General features: G+C 40.7%; 1 protein-coding gene across 1 annotated transcript in view; it reads left to right on the top strand.

Annotated features, from left to right (window-relative positions):
* The window catches only part of angpt1 (angiopoietin 1), a 102,508-nt gene that overhangs the window by 60,887 nt on the left and 19,175 nt on the right, over window positions 1–22,446 (top strand). The window contains exons 6-7 of the mRNA XM_033975802.2: window positions 1,879–1,980; window positions 12,179–12,345. Of these exons, the coding sequence (XP_033831693.1) occupies window positions 1,879–1,980; window positions 12,179–12,345 (269 nt within the window). The remainder of the gene's footprint in view (window positions 1–1,878; window positions 1,981–12,178; window positions 12,346–22,446) is intronic.

The raw sequence follows: 22,446 nt of genomic DNA, 5'->3' as shown, positions 1-22,446 counted from the left end.
TCTGATTAATCTGATAGAGAAACTGTGACCTTTAGTCATGAAAGAATTACTTAGGTTTATTCAGATGATAAAAATACACACAAATTAAATACAAAGGAGCTGCTAAGCAAGTCTTGTAAACACAGATACATTATGTGATAAAAATGACATACTTGTATCCATGGAGACAAGCAGATGGTTGCCTTGCCTGGAATATTCAACATAATAATGAAAAACAACTTCAAGCCAGTTTACAAGTCAGATTTGTGGAGAGGCAAGCCCACCCACAGTAAGAATGCATGTATGAATGTATTTTTGCAATAAAAACACCTGTACTTCAATAACTGCAAGCAAATTTATTTAATGTCATATTGTGGAGCATGTTTAACACATCATCTACATGGAAACTGCCTTTTAACTTCAAAATATACTTCTAAAAGCTGCCAATTTTAAACGTTAGGATTATAAAGTCCTTTCACACTGATGTCACTTTATGGATTAGCTCATGTTAGCATGTCCAAACATCAGTGCTTGCTTTTGCTCCGCAGCAGCTGGACATCTCCCTCCCTCGTTATAATGAGCTGCTCAGAGTGAGGGCGAGAGAGTGAGGGGCACGGCTCTAATCACAAACAGGAGGCTCTCGTGTGTGCAGCTGTGTGTCCGATGTGAGGGACCGACTCCTCTGCTCTGGGAATCACTGCAAATGGAGATAGAAGTGATTGGCTTACACAAACGGAAATCTTTTTATATATCATATCAACATTAATATAGCACTTTTCCACCTCTAGGCAAAGCAAAGTGATGTCCTGTGGTGAAACAGGAAGTGCTCTACTGTATTTTTAAACTCCATACACCTTCACTAGAATCATTTGGATCATTTCAGCCCTGGAATTACCAATCTCTACTGAACTAAAGGTAAAAAAGTAGCTGTTAACTTCAAAAGGACCACTTCATGACATCACAAGGTGGAACGGAGCATTTTGAGCTTTGGAAATATAGACAGACTAATAATAAAGGGTTACTCAAGCACGTGTGAATGAAACAAAACACAACTCCAGTATGTTTTTGATGAGGTAACAACTATATAATATGGCTTAAATCGCTCAATTTTGTGTAATATAGGACCTTTAACTGCCTTGCGCAAGGACACGACAGCGTTCATCTGTGGGAATCGAAATCGTATCACCTACCTGTGGTGCAATGAGTTTTGTTTGATTTAAATAAGTGGTTCATCAGTCTCAATGTAATAATCTTAGGACTCCATTTGCATTCACTGTGCACTACCGGGTCTATTTCATGTGTTAGCTTTTATTTTTAGCCTTATTTACACATAATAGCAAACTTTCATGTGTTGATAGTCATTAACACATGAAAGAGTGTATTGGAAAAATAATCCCGCACAAAGATCGATGTCCATGCTGTGTTTGCTGTGTTTGATGGGGTTCCAACATGGCCGACAGGAGCAGAGGGGTCAGACGTTGATTGAGTTTGAGGAGGACACAGACACACCACATTCCTTCACATGATTCATCCTGAAAACATGAAAAAGGAGGGGCCAAAAGAAAATAATTGTCCGAACGACCCCTCTCTGTTTGTTAATGTTGAAGAAAGTGAAAGTCGGGGGATGGGTTGCACAATATTACGCACACATCATGCAGTTGTAGCTTGTATCTGTATTTCATGTTTTTGACACCATTTCTGGCAATATTTTACGATCGAACGTTTATTGGATTACGTATGCGCCGCAAGAGTGACAGTTACAAATTATCTTAGGGTCGTAACTGTCCATTTTGAGACATGTTTAGTTTTTAAATGAAGAAAATTATAAAACATGATTCTCCAAAATGACGTAAATGTGTTTAGTAATTTTCCATTGGCTTGTCTTTGTTTCCTCTTCAGGTCTACTGTAACATGGAATCAGCTGGAGGAGGTTGGACAGTCATTCAACGCAGAGAAGACGGCAGCGTGGACTTTCAGAGGACCTGGAAGGAGTACAAAATGGTACAGTTCTTATCCACAAAACATTTTACGTCTGCAAAATGAGCTGTTATCTCTAGAGTATCAAGTTTAAGTCTAATGCATTTGTACAATTGCGTGATTGGGTCGATGCCTTGGCGAACTCAAGACGTTTATCACAAAACATCTCGAAACCATGCATTTGTGGTGATAGAGAAGATATTTTGTTGGCTCGACCTAGTAACTGCAGGGATATCAACCAAAATACTCATCTCTTCTGCATTTTAATTACCGAAATCTGTCCTAACTTACTAAATGTCAGTTTTTTCTCCATGGAATTTTGTATACGGCATTTTCTGATAAGATTAGACCGCCCTCATTTGTGAACAAGACCACGAGATACTTGAACTCCTCCACTTGAAGCAGACTCTACACCCGCCTGTATTGACCTGTTGAGGTGAAGTAGGAGCTCAGTGAAAAGGCAAAGCTCTCGATTTACCGGCCAATCTACTTTCCTACCTTCACCTATGGTCATGAGCTTTGGGTGATGACCAAAAGGACAAGACTGTGGATTCTAGCAGTTAAAATAAGTTTCCTTAGAGATAGGGTGAGGAGCTCTGAGTGGAGCTGCTTCCTCCACACCGAGAGGAGCCAGCTGTGGTGGTTCAGGCATCTGTTCTGGATGCTGAAAGGACTATGTCTCTCTGCTCGCCTTGAGGTCCCGCTGGAGGACCTGGAGGAAGTATCTTGGGTGAGGGAACTTTGAGGAAAGTCCCTGCTTAGACTGCTGCCCCATGACCCAGCCCCGGATAAACGGAAGAAAATGGATGGATGGCATTAGACCGCCAATTAAAATACATACTTCCTCCTTTTGCGGTTTGAGGATGGAGTGTTTCAAGCTACTTTTACCACAGAATCCTGACCTCCGCTCCACCTCAGTTCTAAACTATAGACTCTTAACAGTGTTATGTGTCATTTTACCTTTACAACCATGCTTTAAGATACACTCACCCCGAGAGACTATGACAAATCATGTGTTTTTCTGGCTTCAGTGAACATATTGAAAACTGTAACTATAGATCCAAGTTTGAATGTCTTCACCTAGAGTCCTCCTTTACGAAATCGCTCCCCAATCTCTCATGTTTTACCCACAATGCTCTGCTCCTCCTCCTTCTCCTCCTCCTCCTCCTCTTGCACTGTTATTCCTCCCTCTCTCCAACAGGAAATTATTACAGAAATCACCAAACATTAGTGTAGTCTCTCTCCCGCCTCATACAGGTGTTGCCCTGAGTTATTGCCTGCTTGTCATCACAGTGCTATGTCCTATGTGTATTTGAGTTGGGGGTTGCCGATTTAACACCAAATTGGATTTATTATTCCTGGCAGTTTCCTCTCGGTGTTTGCTCTGAATGTCAGTGTGGTATAACATTGCTCTAACGCTCGGAGCGCAGGCGGCACTCAGCTGATCCTCTGGAAGTTCTCTGTTTATTTGGCTTTTCTGATCTTCTTAAATGAGCCATTCATCAAATAGAGAGAAAATACCAAACATGATTGAAACTCTTATGATCTATTATTTAAAGGGCCCATATTACGCCATGTTCTGATCTATGGATAATGTTGTTTTCTCATAAAACACACCTGGAGTTGTGTTTTGCTTCAGTCACACGTTTAACCCACAAACCCTGCACATTTAGGCTGAGTTATTCTCTCGAACAGAAAGCACTATGTTCCACTTTGTGATGTCATGTGGTGATATACAAGTACTCAACTGTGTTTTTAAACTCCACACACCTTCACTAGAATCAGTTAGATCATTTCAGCCCGAGAATTGCCAATCTCTACTAAACAAAACGTAAAAGGTAGATGTTAACTTGATAAACTTTCACTCCATGACATCATAAGGTGGAACAGAGCATTTTGAGCTTTGCAGATGTAGACGTTAATTATGCAGCGTTACTCAAACATGTGTGAATGAAACAGAACACAACTCCAGGTATGTTTTTTGATCAGCTAACAGCATTATAACATGGCTAAAGCTCACAAAACTCAATAATGTAATGTAGGACCTTTAATATATAGTAAAGAGGTCAAACTGTCTAAAGACTAAACCAGTATGAAGAAATCGAAATTATGACTATTGTGAAAATTATGACAACAACCTTCATTTTAAGCACTGTAAGAAAAGTCAATATTTATTTCATATTTTTTGAGGGAGCGTGTATTATAACTCACCATATAACAATGGCAGGAATAAATATAAGGGTATTTAAGCACTGTAGCTCAGATGGTAGAGTGTTTGTCCACTGATTCAAAGGTTGGAGGTTCGAATCCCGCGTAAACATCATTACTTGAGCACAGGTTGGCAGTGCGATTCCAGCTCCCACAGATGAATAAAGTCGTTGTGTCCTTGGGCAAAAGACACTTAACCCACCTCGCCCCCAGTGTCTGTGTACACTGGTGTGTGAATGGGTATGTCGTTCCTTGATGTAAAGTGCCGAAAGCTGTTCTGTATGAGTGTATTTTGTGGAGTTCACTGTGGCAGAGTGGTTAGAATTAGATTTTTCCGGTTGCCGAAAAGACAGGGTTATGTGTGTGTGTTATCGTGAATGGATTTGGGAGTGAATACATTTTAGAGCAGCTGTGTCAAACCTGTAATTCATGTTCTAAGTTGGTATTGACTCCTACAGAACTTTGAACAACAACATAAAAGGCGGAAAAAAAATATATAAAAAAAATAGCTTGATCAGTTGTCAAATGGTCAGTATACTCAGACGTCCGTGTTTGTCTGGTGTGGAGTGAGTCATTTATTGTATCAGTGCAGTGCCCTCTATTACTCAGCGCTCCAGACAGGGCAGAGTCTTACTCATTTGTTGACTTTGAGATACTTCACGGCACAATGTCTTTAACGTATTCATTTGTAACTGTCTGGGTCGTTTTGCCTTATCTCCGGTGGGCTACATTTAGTCTTCATTCGTCACCACTGTTTGTACAGCACCTGACAATTTATGAATCATGAACCTTTGAAATGGATTTTTGTATAGTTATAGTTGTTTAAAAGGGCACTGTATGACTATTCTGATGGAGGGTCTGCCACCTGGAGATGATCTGAATCTTTATTTATGACCACACAAACATTTTGGTGGAATTTACGCAAAATAGATTTTTTTCTCCATCCTTTTTACCACGTTATAATGTTATCATCAAAAACATGTCTGAAGAGGTTTTAGATGTCATCCATGCATGTTTGAGTATTTTAACAATCTTACCCGGGCCCTATTCGCACCCTCCTTAGGTAAGATTCTGTCCAAAGCTCCGCCCACAACCCTACGTCACCCACGCTCCCACACGACAATTCTCCATAAATATACAAAAACATGATACAAAACTGTGCAGAACAACTTGACAAACATAATGTGATGTGCAGTAGTTTTATTAGTGGGATGTAGCTGATTGTGTTGTGATATCGCTCTGAAGGTGAGTGACTTAGCGTGGAGAGCAATGGTAGGGGAGACTCATAATATAGTATTCAAAACAATAAAAGGTAACATGGTTGTCTAAATATGTCATGTGTTAGCAGTTAATACCCCTCTTTAAAGACACAAACAAGTCGGTCTTTGTTAAGTGTCCTTATGGCAGAGGATGAAACTGTTCTTGAATCTCTCTGACTTGGTTGGCAGAGATCGGTAGCGCCTCCTTGAGGGCATGTGAGTGAACAGGTGATCTAAAGGATTGGAGTGGTCAGAGGTGATTTTCTAAGGTAGGAGATGTCATTGATTTCCGTAGAATATTCCAAAGTATGGGATTAATGTAATCTAACCAGTACAAGATAGACAAAATGAATTCCTACATTTCAGACAAAGCAATAAAATCTCCATTGAAGCAAGCAGGTGGCAGGTCCTCTGGAAATGTTACTTAGTTGGACTTTAAAGGCATAAAATGGTTTGGAAGGCGCTATTACAACAGATTATATTATTACTATATATAAGATTGTATTGCCTTCTTCTGCCTGTTTTGAACATCTTACAGTCCTGGTTGTTTCCTCTAAGATTCATAAAGGCACAAGCTGCTTTAAAATCAATTATCTGAACCACAGGAGCCAATGTGGAGACCTGAGCACATGTGTGAAGTACTTCAGCATGTAGAGATTAAACAAAAGGGGTCCCAGGATTGACCCCTGGGGCACCCCACATATCAGGTTGGCAAGGTGGAGTACACTGATTCCTCTGTAGTTTAGAGTCAATTATATCCACATTTTCACATTGCTTTAGATAAGTCCTTGTTTAGAACTACTGTACCAATTACGCAGTCCAATTTGATACCTATATTTTAGTTTGATTTAGTCTTAGATGAAACCAGGAACTGTCATTTTCATGTGTGGTCCTTGCACTGTTCTAAGGTCTTTTAAATTAACTCATGCCTTCACTTGTATTACACATGTTCCGTAGTGTTACATTAGGTTCCGTAAGAGCCCAGAAGCACAAAAGGGCAAACAAGGAGAGACCTATAACACATGTAAAGAAGCACTCAGAAATCATTATGTAGATTGTGGTGCGTGTGGACCCATTTACAAACTTTCATCTCTGCACTTTGACATCCACATTCTCCATCAAACTTCTTATTACTCCCCGACCACCAAAATGTTTTTACAATTCATTTTCACTTTGAGGGTCTCTACAGGCCAGTCATTGTGTAATAAATGCACAAGATGGATGTTAAATATTTTATGTGAAACAATAGTGTGAACTGACCTGCTCTGGAGAATAGTGGTCAGCGGTCCACTGACGCTAATCAATCTTGTACGATGCCATTACGGTGTTTTTTGTCATTGCCAGAGACCTTGCAACTTCCATTCTCACCTCATACTTTCCTCCCACGTGTGAATTGAATGAAGAATACCGCCGTGCTCTTAACTTGACAGTCCCAGAGTAATACACACCCTGCATTTTCAATAACTTTGTATCATTTGAACCAGCGAAGGTGAAATCGAATACGCGCGATCGGTCCAACAAACTGACGAGTGGTGATGAGGTCCAGGTTTGCAGCGCGGAGCGGAGCAAAGATGGACAAAAGGAAACTGTCAACGAGATTTAAGTTCAGGATCGCTTTTCCGAGCCAAAGATAAAATTCACGATCGCAGCTGGAGGTAGCCACGTCTCATCAGGTCAATTATGGAAGAACAGATGATTTCATGTGTTGTAACGTTATATATAGAGTGATAGTAGATACTGTCAGGTCTGTATGTGCATGTATATAGCAGAGAGATGCTGGTAGAGGCACGAGAAGAGCCAGAAGTTCAGAGCAAGGCCCGAAAATTAAAGGTAGGCTATGTCATTTTTCTGGTCTGTTTCAGTAGAGATACGCTGGTGATGCCAACTGGCCAAATTATAGGTCAGATCTTTGGAGAGGAGATGGAAAAAAATTGAAAAAACGCATATTTTTCAAGGAATGTATGAGCAAAAAAGCTAGTACTGGTAGATAAAGACATGCATATCTGATCAAAGCTGCGACTGCGTGCTGCGTCCAGAGACAAAAAGCAAAAAGTAAAAACGAAAGAACAGGCCCTCACTGTGACTTTTCAGGGTCAAGTTCTTCTTCAGACGAGCGCTGAGCAAAAATATTCATAGCTAAATAAAAGTAAGATAGATATGTTTAATGCAGTGCTGTGGAAATTCGTCACCAATGCAACGACATCTCCATGGAGACACATGTTCTCCAGAAAAGTAACTGTAGTTAACAGTGTATTTATTTACAGTGTTTTGTGGATACTCCAAACTTCTTTACGTTGCATTTCTTTATTTATTTAAACACATTCACCTCAGTCTGTGGTTCAAGCCCCATTCACACTTCTGTTTTTGTGTCTGTGGGAGTCAATGGGAGGAGCAGCGTCTCTACTCTAAGCTCCGTCATTTATAGTTTTTTTTATAGCACAGTGTTCAAATGATAAAAGCTCTAAAATCTCTGTGACGTTATATTTTGTCTTCCCTCCTGTGTAAATGTGTAAATTGTTTCCACCTGAAGTGTCAGCGCTCAGTCCCACATGTTAAAGTCATTAGAACTCAAGAAGCTTCACTCTCCAAAACATCAGACCCCAGACCCACACTGAAGATGAACATGTGATCACTACACGAGGAGAGGAAGAGGAGGAGAGAGAGAGAAGAGGAGGAGGAGGAGAGAGAGAGAGAGAGAGAAGAGGAGGATGAGGAGAGAAAGACCCCAGACCCACACTGAAGATGAACATGTGATCACTACATCACTACACCGGGACGTCACCGGGGATAGGAACTACTGACAGCACAGAGAGAGAGAAGAGGAGGAGGAGAGAGAGGAGGGAGAGGGAGACAGAGAGAGAGAGAGAGAAGAGGAGGAGGAGAGAAAGGGTGGAGAGAGACAGAGAGAGAGAGAGAAGAGGAGGAGGAGAGAAAGGATGGAGAGAGACAGGGAGAGAGGAGAGAGAGAGAGGATGGAGAGAGATAGAGAGAGAGAAGAGGAGGAGAGAAAGGATGGAGAGAGACAGAGAGAGAGGAGAGAGAAGAGGAGGAGGAGGAAGAGAGAGAGGATGGAGAGAGACAGAGAGAGAGGAGAGAAGAGGAGGAAGAGAGAGAGGAGGGAGAGAGACAGAGGGAGAGAGAGAGAAGAGGAGGAGGAGAGAGAGGAGGGAGAGGGAGACAGAGAGAGAGAGAGAGAAGAGGAGGAGGAGAGAAAGGGTGGAGAGAGACAGAGAGAGAGAGAGAAGAGGAGGAGGAGAGAAAGGATGGAGAGAGACAGGGAGAGAGGAGAGAGAGAGAGGATGGAGAGAGATAGAGAGAGAGAAGAGGAGGAGAGAAAGGATGGAGAGAGACAGAGAGAGAGGAGAGAGAAGAGGAGGAGGAGGAAGAGAGAGAGGATGGAGAGAGACAGAGAGAGAGGAGAGAAGAGGAGGAAGAGAGAGAGGAGGGAGAGAGACAGAGGGAGAGAGAGAGAAGAGGAGGAGGAGAGAGAGGAGGGAGAGGGAGACAGAGAGAGAGAGAGAGAAGAGGAGGAGGAGAGAAAGGGTGGAGAGAGACAGAGAGAGAGAGAGAAGAGGAGGAGAGAAAGGATGGAGAGAGACAGGGAGAGAGGAGAGAGAGAGAGGATGGAGAGAGATAGAGAGAGAGAAGAGGAGGAGAGAAAGGATGGAGAGAGACAGAGAGAGAGGAGAGAGAAGAGGAGGAGGAGGAAGAGAGAGAGGATGGAGAGAGACAGAGAGAGAGGAGAGAAGAGGAGGAAGAGAGAGAGGAGGGAGAGAGACAGAGGGAGAGAGAGAGAAGAGGAGGAGGAGGAGAGAAAGGATGGAGAGAGACAGAGAGAGAGGAGAGAAGAGGAGGAGGAGAGAAAGGATGGAGAGAGAGAAGAGGAGGAGAGAAAGGATGGAGAGAGACAGAGAGAGGAGAGAGATGTGGGAGGAGAGAAAAGGAGAAGAGAGAGAAAGAAGCAGGAGAGAAAGGGAGAAGAGAGAAATAGGAGGGAGGATGAGGGGATGAGAAAAGAAAGGATGAAGAGAAAGGGGGGAGAAGAAAAAGGGAGAAGAGAGAGGGGGGGACGAGGGGTGAGAAAAGACAGGATGGAGAGAGAGGGGAGAGAAAAGAATTGAAGAGAGTGAGGGGGAGAATGAGGAAGGGAGGAGAGAAAGGATGAAGAGAGTGAGAGGAAGGAGGAGGGACAGAGAAAAGAAAGGATGAAGAGAGTGATTGAGAGAGAAGCGGGGGGAGGAGAAGGGGGGATAAAAGAAAGGATGGAGAGAAAGAGGGATGATCAAGGAATCAGGGAGAAGAAAAACATTACAGAGAGGAGGGAGAAGGATGAGGGGAGAAAATAAAGGACTAAGAGAAAGAGAGTGAGAGAGGAAGGAAGGGAGAAAAGAAAGGATGGAGAGATAGAGTGAGAGAGATGGGGGTAATGAAGAAATCGGGGAGAAGGGAGAGAATGGGATAGAGAGGAGGGCTGAAGGAAGGAGGACTCAGGGAGAAGAAAAAGGGAGAGAGGGAGGACTGAGGATGGGAAATGTCTGGGAGAGGGATAAGAGAAAAGGAGAGAGGAGGAGCAGTGGTGTTCTCTGGAAGAGAGATAGAGAGAAAAAGGAATGAGAGGAATTGAGAGGGAGGAGAGATAGATAAATGGAGGAGAGAGGGGAGAGATAGACAGAGAAGTGGAGAGAGAAGTGAATCAGACAGATGGAAAGAGAAGCCTAGAGATGGAGAGAAAGACAGTATCAAAGTAAAATAGAGGAGCCTAGAGAGGGAGAGAACAGAGGACTGAAGAGAGGATGTATTGGGAAAAACACGAGACAAAACTGAAAAAGAGAGACTCAAAGAGATAGTGTAGACAGCGGGAGAGAGGGAAAGCAGGAGGAGGAGAGAGGTTATGTTTGTCTTGCATGGTGATGAGGAATAGGAAAGTAAAAGTGGGGCATTCCTCTGGCCTGAGGCATGTCCTGCTGAGGGAGGAGGACAGAGCCGGGGTCATGGGCCCCTCTGGTCGTCATGGTGATTCTTCTTCTGTAATGACTTCTGTCCACGTCGTACAGTCTCATTGCAGGGTTTCAGACGTTCTCATGTGGTATTTTAGTGTTTTATTGACGCAATGAGGTCTTATTTATAGATGTACTAACTTATCTGGTGGATGGTCTGGTACCTACTTGTCTCCACGAAGATCTTATTACTTGGAATACTGCGCGGTACACTATTGACCTTGTGCCGGAAGTTGCCGTGGGCGCCGCCATCGTCATTCGGGTTGTATTATTTTTCATGGGGCTCAAATAAGTTCTAATGATCTCGTTCAGCCCCGCCCACTTTTGCTGTAAATGTGACTAAACTGCACTGTCTTTGCAGTGGCACTGTCACGAATCCCAGTCATTTCAATGGAGAATTTCAATAAAGTTTTGTGACTAAAATCTGTTATTAAGTAGGTTGGTTTGTGTAAAATGTTCAATCTTCATGTGACCAACAAGTCAACACTGCACTAATTCTCTGGAAGGATTTTAAACGGCTCTGTAATCATTGTAGAACGTATTTGCTGTCAAGATTGGCAGCTCCATGCAAAATAATGCAACCTGAATTATGATGGCAACCTCCAGAATAAGGCATGGGTGCTGGTCACATGAAGATTGAACATTTTACACATACTTTATTCCATATTTAGGAGGGAGAACTGTTCCCAAATTCTCCATTGAAATGAAAGGGATTCCCGCTTAACCGGAAGAGCCACCTCAAAGAAAGTGCAGTTTAGTCCGAATAAGCTCAATACAGTACAGGACTAAACCTACCTCTTTCTGTATGCAGACCAGCAGGAAAAGTTACATGTCAGATCTGTGGAGACAAGAGGTGATCACACAGTCACACTTGTCCTGGTTTGGGGTTAATGCAGATTTGGTTTGGTCCTGTTATAGTCCCGTTTTAATACTGGTCTAGTCTTGGTTTAGTTCCAGGTTTAGTCCCTTTTGCAATACTGATATGATTTGCTGAAGTTAGGCATGCCCAAACTGTGGTCCGGGGACCAAATGCAGCCCTCCAACCAGTTTTTCTAGGCCCTCAAGCTTCCAGGTGAATTGGCCCATATTACCTTAAACAGTACTTTATACTGTACATTTCTGAAAATTTACTTTAACAAGACCATATCAAGTATTTAATGTGCCCCATTGAGGATGTGAGCATGAATAAAGGTCTAGTGGTTCAGTCTAACTTGTAATAATAACACAGATTTGAAGTATTCACTGTACTGGCGACCAGTCTATGGCCCTAATCGGCCCTCAGCTTTGTCTGTGTTTTTATAAGTGGCCCTTAACGAGAAAAGTTTGGACACCCCTGGCTTAAGTGAACACATCCTTACACAAGTTTAGGGTATTTTAAGCAAATAAAACACCTGTAATTGAATATATGCCGGATAGGTGCGTTTAAAGCCATATTATGGAGTATTCTGGGCAATCTCCCATCTGAAAATGGAACAAATTGTACCTTTAAATCAGCATGTCTCATCAGGGTTTATATACAAACCTACTGGTCCATTTCATTTGAAGTATGACACAACAAAACGCTGTGAAAGCTTTTGATATGATCATCCACCACAATTATAACTTTGAGATGATAAAACGCTCAACATGTTATGCTCTGAATAGACAAAAAAACACAAGTTGTATTTATCTGCGCCTCATAATCTTTGAGTTGATGACTGACACGTTACACTTGTATTATTTTATCAGTGATCATGTTGTTCTCTTCTCCTCTTCCAGGGCTTTGGGAGTGTGTCGGGGGAGCACTGGTTGGGTAATGAGGCTGTGTACCAGCTGACAGCGCAGAGACAGTACGCCCTGAGAGTGGAGCTCACAGACTGGGACGGGCATCAGGCTTTCTCTCTCTACGACCGCTTCCAGATCGGCAGCGAAAAGCAGAATTACAGGTAATTAAGGCAAACACCCGGGGCGACTGGGTTTATCCACAAACACTTCATTTTGTCCTTTTATGGAAACGAGCAGGGACAATAAACACTGCAGAGTCTTAAACCTCATTTGCCATAAAAACCTGTTATACTGTGGAACTTGTGAACGCAATAATCTCACTCATGCTGGGGTTTTGATTGCGTATTCAAAGTCCAAAATATTTGTGAAACTGGTGAAATTCTTTATAGACAGTCCATTATGCATTATTTGGGGGTTTTAAAGTTATATTTTAAAGGCACATGGATCAATTAAACATATTTTAAGGAGACCTATTCTGCAAAAAAATCAACTTTTCACAGCTTTTGACCATGTTATAATCATTTCCCGTTCTTATTTACCATCTCGAAGTTGTATTTGCGGTGATTCGTGCATGTTTGAGCAATCTTTAAACACTTATTTTCAGGGCATCATATTACCAATCAATCCCTGTTTTAACCATCACCAGCATACGCCATTTGCTCTGTACTTGCACAGTTTTCTAATGTTGAATTCAGCAGACTTATTTCTTTTATTAAGTCCTTTATTAAGTCCTAGATTAATACTGCGATTTAAAATGTGCAAAATAACATAATGATCTACGGGTGTCACATTATAACTATATAGCAACCACAAACACAGTAAGTCTTCTTTAAATAAGGCTAAGATCAGTTGCTGCAAATTTACCATCATGCAACAGTAACTCAATGCACCAGAACTTTACGAGTGCAGTATATCACCATATCACCAAAGTCAGGCAGTTTTTGCTGGTTGGTGTGCATTAGCAGAGGAGTGTCATAGTGTCAGTGGTGGAACGGAACAAAGTAAAAGCAGTAAAGTGGAAGTATCAGCATGTATTTGTGTCTTTTTTTCACACAATTACCTCTATTTTACATCCTTATTTTTTTCTTTGATGCATCAAATAACTGACTGGCAGAATCCTCGTGGCACCTGCGCTCTGATTGGTCGTCTTCGAGGGACAATGGAGGCAGATTAACGTAATGACAGTAAAATATTTAAGAGCCTCATGCCTCTGCTTTGAGACGCTGTTTGAATTTACATGAAGCACAATTGGTTGCGGAGTTACCGTGATGGAAAGTCCGCAACCGTGAGTCTATGTGCGACGATAGCATCCGACACTATAGGGTTAAGTATGTTTTAAAGTGGATACTTTTTACTTTTTCTACATTTGAGAGCAGTATCTGTACTTTCTACTCCACTACATTTTAGAACTGGACTGAAGAGTAAAAGTATTTTTTTATGATTATGTAAGACTTACTGAAAAGGCTGAGGGGTTTATTTTTAACATTTGCATAATTTGAGGAAACAAAAATATAAAAAAAAAAATTGATTCAGTTGTTTCTGTTGAATATTAAAAAGTCACTACATTTCAACCTAAAAATCTGCGCAAATTACTTTTACTTTGTACCCTTTAAGTACATTTTTAAACAGGCACTTTAATACAGTTCCTTAAGTAGATTTGTTCATGTGATACTTTTACTTTTACTTGAGTATTATTTTGCTCCAATATCTGTACTTTTACTTAAGTGATATTAATAAAGCATACGGTGTCGTGAAAGGCTAGAATAAAGCGGACTAGAGAAGTTAAAGAACTCAAGATAGGTCTAATGCCTCGGTCGTGGTCTGTACTTCTCCAGTTGATGCGTTCTAACAGTTTCATTCATCAAACAGCAGTAGGTTTGGTTTTGTTTACCGCTGTCTTTCTTGAGTTTCACGTTTCACCATTGGCTGTGGTCAGACTGGGTCTCCTCAGAAGGTGCTTAGTGGTTTAGCGCAAAAGAAAACAACGTTCTCATTATAGCTTTGCAGACACTTTCATTATCTGGATATTCTTATGTAACTTTGGACTCTGATTGTTTTGTTCCTGTTTGAGATTCTTTCCAAGCCCGAGCCGTCTCCCGTGTCTCCTTGCTCTCTTGTCTCTTGACTGGCACTTTGTCCTTGTGCGTTTCGGGGTTGAAGGTCTTGTTTTTCTTTTCAGGAGGTAAATGATAACATGCTTCACACTGTGGCAGATGCTTGGCCGCCTCCAATGTGGAAAAACTACTGAAAATTCCTCCGAGTTCAGCAACGACTGGTTTTAGAGGTGAAAGTCAGGCATTTAAAGGCCCTTTACCTGTTATTTTTTTATGGTCCAAAAAAATAGCGGTCCAAAGTTAATCCTCACTTCACGTCTTCAATGCATTCCTAGCATCTTAATTAATTACCATGATGAGTTTATAAGTGCATTTCACAATTTCAGCGGCCCTCACGATAATGTTACAACTAACCTCCTAACAGTGCACCAGCTTTACTTCCTGGTTTGTGGAGGATATCAACCATAGACTGTATATATAAATGGACGTAGCTAACCTGCTAGCCGTCGCTTTCCAAATAGGAAGTGATCATGGATGTTTCTGGCTCCATCGACATCGAAAAACTCCCCTCTCTCATTTTCTTCTTTAAATGTTTGTATTACCTGCTCTACATGATCCTGGTATTTTTATTTCAATTTCTTTTTATTACTATTGTGTCCATAAATCAAGATATGAACATTAATAACAGACAAATCAGGCACCCGCTTTCTCTGAGGTAATCCCAGTTAGCGTTAGCAAAAGGTTTGATTGCTCATCGCCGGCTTCCTGCTAAAATACTGATGTGAAGGGAAAGGGGCTTTACCTTCAACAGCCTCGCCCTGGATTGGCTTTTTGGTTGCTATGATACTCACGGTCTGAATTCCATATATGGAACTCAACTCCAGTTTCGCCTCTATAGCTGCTCGCCTCGATGAGCTTCATTTAACTGAAGCTGAACACTCACAGTCCCTGAAACCACTTCTTTATACACTCTATGATAACAGCGGTTTATAATTAGCTACAGACAACACGCAGCAATCTCATTTTGACCCTATAGGATCTTTTATATTAGATTTGTACTGGAGCAAAAAAAAAATTACCTTATTACATGAAAAAAGCAAGGACAAACCCTTTTACATTTATATAGAAACCAAAAATATAGATTCACATAGTTACCAAGCTGTTGATTTTTAAAGATACGGTAGGATTTTATTAGATCCTGGGTGCCGACTTGTCCAAAAGTGTGCAACCCACTTTCAAATGACTTCCACATTTGTTCACATTTGATATCTTTGCTCTGTTTGGGATGCAGCGGTTTGACAGGGCTGCAGGCGCTTGGATTAGGGCTTTGCTGTGGTCTCTGGAAAAGAGAAATCAAGACGATCAAATTGTTTTATTGTTTGGCAGATCATCCAGCGACACATTTGCGTTTATTGCCAACAGCATCCAAGCCGTGAGGCAGTAAGGCATTAGAGTTTACTTTGACGTTTTATTTATTGTTTACATGATATTTTTGAATCCTACATGTATGACCCTGTGGCTTTTTGGATAATCACAAATAAAGACAGAGACAGAGTTACTCAAACATGCACGAATTAATGAGAATACTGTGTAAATTAAAGATGAAGGAACACCGTTATAGTCAATTTTACAAAATAAGTATTCTTTAAAGAAGACCTACTGTGCCCGTGTCTCCTCTGCAGTTATAATCTATGACACCCGTGGATCATTATGTTAGAATTTGCACATTTTAAATTACAATATTCATGTAAAATGACTAGTCCACTAACTTGTGTGTTAGAAAACTGTGTTACCCAGGAAATCATGAGGGACTTCCAATCAATTCAAAAACAATAGCAGTTGAATAATAATGACTTCTTCAGATTTCTACAAATTCGTCGTTATATAACAAGCTTCATTCCAAAAGATACAAATGTTTTTGAAATACCTATATTGAAGATCTTTATTAAGACATATCAGGCTGATTCGGGTTTGAAATAGTTTTCTAGATTATATAAGGACTTTCAGGACATTAAAATCTCAAGCACAGTCTATATTAAACAAAAATGGGAAGAGGAAGCAAATACGGTTTTGTCAAATGAAACCTGTCTGAAACACTGTGCTTTCCAATGGAAGATCTCCAATTCAAATTCATGGAGATGTTTTGGATGGAAGTGCCTCAGGAGATACTTCATAACACCTGCACAAAGCTCACATTATTCAGGCTCATCCGGTTGTTGGAGGAACTGTGGTGTTCAGGTAACAGATCATTTTCATTTGTTTTGGGCATATCCAGTGATACAGAATTTCTGGAATAATCTTCGATCAGTGTTAAGATTAATATTTAATTTACAAGTGCCTTTAAATTGGGGCGAATTATTATTTGGACTCTTATATTCTGTGGACATAAGTGCTGAGATGGGACGTCTGATGGGAGTTTAGCGGCACGGAAGTCTATAACTAAAAATGGTTAAAGACGGCCAACCCAACCCTGGACTTTTCACACAACCTGGTATACTCATTCTTTGTCATGGAACGGATTACCATGTACAACAGACTTGAAAAGGACAAATTTAACAAGATATGGGAGAAATGGAAATCTTATATTCACCTTAGAGGACCAGAATTCGTCTGATCCTGAGATTGTAACTGTACACCCACTTTTTGTTTCTTTTGTTTACTGTTTGAATGTTTTTACCTCTCTGTCGTTTTTATGTTTCTAAAGTAAAACTCTAGAAAAATAAAATTTAAAAAAAGAAAACTGTGGTACCCAATGGGAGCTGACGTCGCCATGAGCGTCACCACAACAAAGAGCCGTGTAGCTGTCGGCTCCTCCTATGGATCACTGCAGATCACAGTAGCAAGTACCAGATTTTATTTTTTTTACAATTCTACCAAAATGACTGCACGATGTTGATGAATCCCTCATGTATCACAGATGAAGAAAATGAAATTGGAGAATCAAGAAAGTACAGAGCAATGAGCATATGCCAGGGGATTGATTAGCAAAATGGCGTCTTGAAAATAAGCGATTAAAGATTGCTCAAACATGCACGAATCACTCCAAAAACAACTTTGAGAGGGTAAACGAGAAGGGGAAACAACTATAATGCTCTGAAAAGTCGATTTTGCAGAATAGGTCCACTTTAATGTCAGATTTCTACTTCAAAAACAATCCTCTCTGTTATATCTGGACACTCTGCAGATAGTAATACCTGCAAACCTTTGATATGAACTAAATACAGACCTGGTACAGTGTGACCCATAAACACAAGTCATATAAGTGCTGTTTCACTGAGTCCTTTGCGATAGCCGACTGTTTTGACCATGTGATGTCCCTAAAATAGATTTGTTCTTTAAAAATACTTGTGGCATGAGCATCACACACTGCTTGTCTGTAATCCAGGTCCAGAGCAGCCAGATGGCCTTTTCCCAAACAAACTGTGCCTGGCAAAACTTTCTCTCTCTCTCTCTACCCTTGTCATTTTGGCACCTCGCAGTAGATTATTTATGAGATTCGAAAAGATATGCTTTCTTATCTTGCAGTTGTTTTTGGACTAATTTCTGTCATTTTTTGGGAGCATGCGGGTTTACTGGAACAAGCCTACGTCAGCACTACACAAACATTAGAGGCACTACTAGTCATAGCTCAGTTACAACAACCAGACGTAGCAACCAGACGGGCAAAAAAAAAGACCCAAAACATTGCAAAATAAATTTAATACTCAAAGTTAAAGAGCCTGTATCAGATTTTCCCATGTTTTTGTACTGATATAATTGAATAAGCAGCTCTTGAGGTCAAAATAAGGTGCGGTTAGCATGCTAGTTGTTTACCACGATGGCTCCAAAACTTCACACGGGCCTCTGTGAGCTGTGAAAAGTACAGGGAATAATGAGGATACCCGGAATCCATAAGGTAAGCGAGGAATAACTTTGGACCGTTTAAAATGAATTAGTTCTGTTTTTTACGTATTTTAAAATGGGAAAAATCAGGTACAGCGCCTTTAAGCAAAGCACAAAACTGGACATTTATCATAAACACTATTGAGCCAAGAACTGTCTGTCTCTCTGCCAGCTCAAATATAATACGAAACGGCTATCTGACGAAGCAGGAGTGGAAGAAAGTGTGCAATTATTCCCTGAAATGTATGTCCTAAATCCATCTAAACCAAAGCGTAGCCACGGGATAAACGTCACATTTATTAGCTAAGCTCTTAACTTTTGGATTACCATTTCACTGCACTTGGAAACGCAAAACGAGATTGAAAGTAGTCACATTAGCAGTAATAGTAGCGCAATTTGTTGAAGTTGTTGGAGAGGTTATTCTTGGCCAATGTAAATATTAGCTGAGTCAGGGCTAATCGGCTCCTGATAATTTTAGGTCACAACAACAACGATTCAGCATGTTTTTACATTAGATGCCCAATCAAATGCCTTGGAATGGGCGCGTCCCGATTGGTGGCGTTCATTTTGTTGCTTGGACTTGAAGTGGGATGCCTAAACTCCGCCCACAAACACGTACCAAATAGAGTCGCCATACAGGGTAGAACTTTGAGGACTAAAGAAGAGAGTGAGAGGGGAGGAGGGGTGGAGTCTGGATGTATGAGGGACAGTGTGATTGGTCCAACAGGGCTACACACTTCAAACTCCGCCCCCTGCAGCCAGGTGTTTATAACCAGAAACACCTGGACCTAATCAGGGCAGTGCTTCATGATGTCACCAACTACTGGAAACTGCAGAGGCCACTCAAGGTAAACTTAGATTTAAGCGTTTTTGACCAGAAAGCTGCCAATTTGCGCCAAAACGAGTTGCCAAAACTGACTAGGCACAGTAGACAATGCTATTAAAACGCCATACACACAAAACGTGGATTTAGTGTTTAGTTCCACGTTAAGTCAGTGAGCAAAATATAATCATTACTAATAAAACTATTTTGAAATGTGTCGTCTAATGAGCTGGAGAAAGCGTGAGGAGTTACTCGCATCTGAAATATGTGCACCTAAATCCTGCTACACCGAAGCAGAGCCATGGGATAAAAGTCCAATTTATTAGCAGCGTGGCTCTTACGTTTTGGCATCACCTTTACTGTGCATTTGGACCGACTTTGACAAGCTCACTTTCAAATCGTAATAGTTTAGTTTCCAGTGACGTGCGCGATAATGGCAGTAAATGTGACAACACTTCACATTAAAAGTGAGTGGAATGCCCCGTATAAGGAAAGGTTATGGGCTGTTGTGTCATTTAGATGAAGCAGTGTTTCTCAATACCAAACAGGCACGAGATGCATACGGTTTAAGGTGTAACGATTAGAATAGATAACAGATAATAGTTTAGTGGGGGTTATCTAAGTGGACCACGATCAATACTTGAAATTGTTTAAGGGCACACTGACACTCGAGTAAAAGTTCTGAAGAATGAAGTGAATTGATCGAATCGAGCGACGTAATAAAGCGAATTGAGCTCCGTGATAGTGCGAATCAAGCACTGTCAACACGCGAATGGGCAAAACGGGCAGGATAGTAATGACAGTAGTAGTAGTAGTAGTAACAGCAGTAATAGTAACAGTACTGTCGGTGCGGTACTACGATACAGTCTCCTTTTCACTTTCTATTCAGCTGATTTAATTTAGCATTTAAACTGTTGTTTCATACGATGTGCATTACAAGAAAATAATTATGGAGGACATGTTGCTGATTTGCTATAATTGTTGTTATGCGTATGTCGTATTATTTCAGTTCTATTTGGTATTATTTCAACTGTGCATGGAGTGGAACATGACTAAATCCAGATATCAGCGTGCAGGATTTAATGAGCGTTTACTACAGTTTTCAACAGCTCTGGAACTGGTCCTCCTGATGTTTTGTACTGAACCACATCCTTCTGTAATTGTGACAGAAGTAAACCCTTTTTTTTTCTCAGTTTTGATTCAAGCTGTTCCAAAACATAAGCAGCAAAAACAGGCTGTTTCTTTTCAACAAACAGTGTCTGGAGTGAAACTGGTGATGAGCAAATATTGTTTCAAGGACATTCATCACATCAGGGCATCGGGATAATTGCTATAAATTAGTGTGCAGAACTGTAATCTAAATCTGTGTGTTAGAAACGCTATATACATGAGAGATTACAGATGTGTCTACACCTGGATTGAGCTGTGACATTCGTTACTCTCAACTGTGGTTCTGAAATTACTCTCTGATCTGAATCATCTCTATCTAAACCCCAGCACCTGCAGCCAATCATGACTCAGTGCTAGTGCATCCTCTGCAGCTCAGTGAGTGAATTCTGGAGGTTCTGAGGTTCCACATGAGGCGTGTCCATAAACTGAGAATGAGAAACACTGGCAGCATTTTAAAGAAGACCTATTGTGCTTGTGTCTACTATATAATCTATGACACCCGTGGATCAATATGTTATAATTTTCACATTTTAAATTGCAATGTTCATCTAAAACAACTTAATTTAAAAAACAACAACAAAAAAACAGCATTAGAAAGCGTTAGAAAATTGTGGTGTGCCGTAAATGTTGGCCCCTCTGGATAGTTGCTGATCACACGAGCAAGTAGCAGATTTTTTTTTTCCATTTGCACCAAAATGGCTACGCAACTCTGCCAAATCCAACATATACCACCGATTAAGAAAGTAAACTGGAGAACTAAGTTAGCACAGAGCAGTGGGCGTAGGCTGATGACAGTGAAAAACGGACTTGATAAGCAGAATACAAGTGATTAAAGATGCTCAAACATGCACAAATCACTCCAAAAACTATAAGAACTATAATATGGTTGAAATGTCAATTTTGCGTAATAGGTCTGCTTTAAATGAGCACAGGTTTAGGCTACACTCCATTTAATATCAAAACGTCACATTCTTATTGTCATATTAATCGTACTATTTTTTGTTTTGCCCTATTCTTGGAAATGCACATATTTATTCAGTTCTGATATATGGTGAGAAGCTTTGTTATAGTGAAGGAGCTCAGTGTAGAGTCACTGCTCCTCCACAGTTAAAGAAGCAAATCATTGCGAGGTATGCTCAGTGCTTGTTGGGAGTTTTTTTTTTGTTTTTTTTTCAAGTGCTTATTCAGAAATAAGTGTTGAACCACAGAGAAGGGTGAAATGTTCTTGTTCTCGAGACCAAATCCAGCCATTTATCAGTTTTGGTCGTTCTGTGCAATTTCAACATTCAACATATATTTTGTGACACTTAGACAAAACATAGACAGTTGTGAACAAACATAAAAACGCATTTCAGATTTTGTGAGTAAATACAGTGTGAGGAGTAGACTGGCCTGAGTCAAACAAACAGCTTTACTGACAAATACAGTAGGGCCTATAGTTTAGCAGAATGAACGTCTAACTCTTTAAAATCGTTTCACTGTGTCTGTGATCTCAGCCCAAACTTCAGGTATGATGCAGAAACAGGAACAAAAAGGCCATGGAGAAATGTTGAAGTTTATTTTTACATGCACCATTACATCTTTATTCAATATCCGCTCCAGCCGGGACGCCAAGTTCCTCCGTCAGTGCTCCATATGGAAAAGAGCGCAGAGGAATCGCACAGTTTTGATGTGGGTCCAGCTCAGATCCAGAGAAGATAATGGAGGAGCTCTGGATGACCTTCTCCTCTGTCTCCTGTAGGACTTTACACTCTGATCAGGAGATAAGTCTTGTTGAGCACTCTGTAGTTCATCTCAACCTGTCTGTCAAAACACAAAGAAAACAAGTCAAACAACTCACCAAGTCAGCATCGTAAAATCCCAGAACTGTTTTAAATTGTCAAAATATTGAATAGTCTTATTGTTACTTTGAAGATTGTGTCTTCATTTCTTGAAACTCATAAATCTTCACATTATTTTTTCCTTTGCATCATGCAGAAAATCCAAATTGTGTATGTTATTAATAATATACTTATGAATAATATTGTTTTTTTCCATATACATCAATCAGGAGCCTTGAGAGCAGCGACACTGCGACACCAAGATACACAGGGGCCCATCCAAATTGGTTAAAAGCACCTACGAAGCTCCTTTCCTTATCATTGACACTTACATCCATCATCTTCAGCCATGACAAGGACCATCCGAATTAACCAGTGAAGTTAGGAAGGAGTGAAGTTAGGAGACATAATGCTTCCTTACATAGCTCCTTTAGAAATCTTGAGAGAAACCAGCAGATCAAACCGAAAGTTATTCACTCCAGCCGATTATTAATGAAAATCTTCTGCATAAAT

The sequence above is a fragment of the Periophthalmus magnuspinnatus genome, chromosome 11 (assembly GCF_009829125.3).
Source record: "Periophthalmus magnuspinnatus isolate fPerMag1 chromosome 11, fPerMag1.2.pri, whole genome shotgun sequence".
In the NCBI taxonomy this organism is placed as follows: Eukaryota; Metazoa; Chordata; class Actinopteri; order Gobiiformes; family Gobiidae; genus Periophthalmus; species Periophthalmus magnuspinnatus.
Note: the sequence above shows the minus strand (reverse complement) of the source record. Positions and strands in the feature narration are given on the sequence as shown.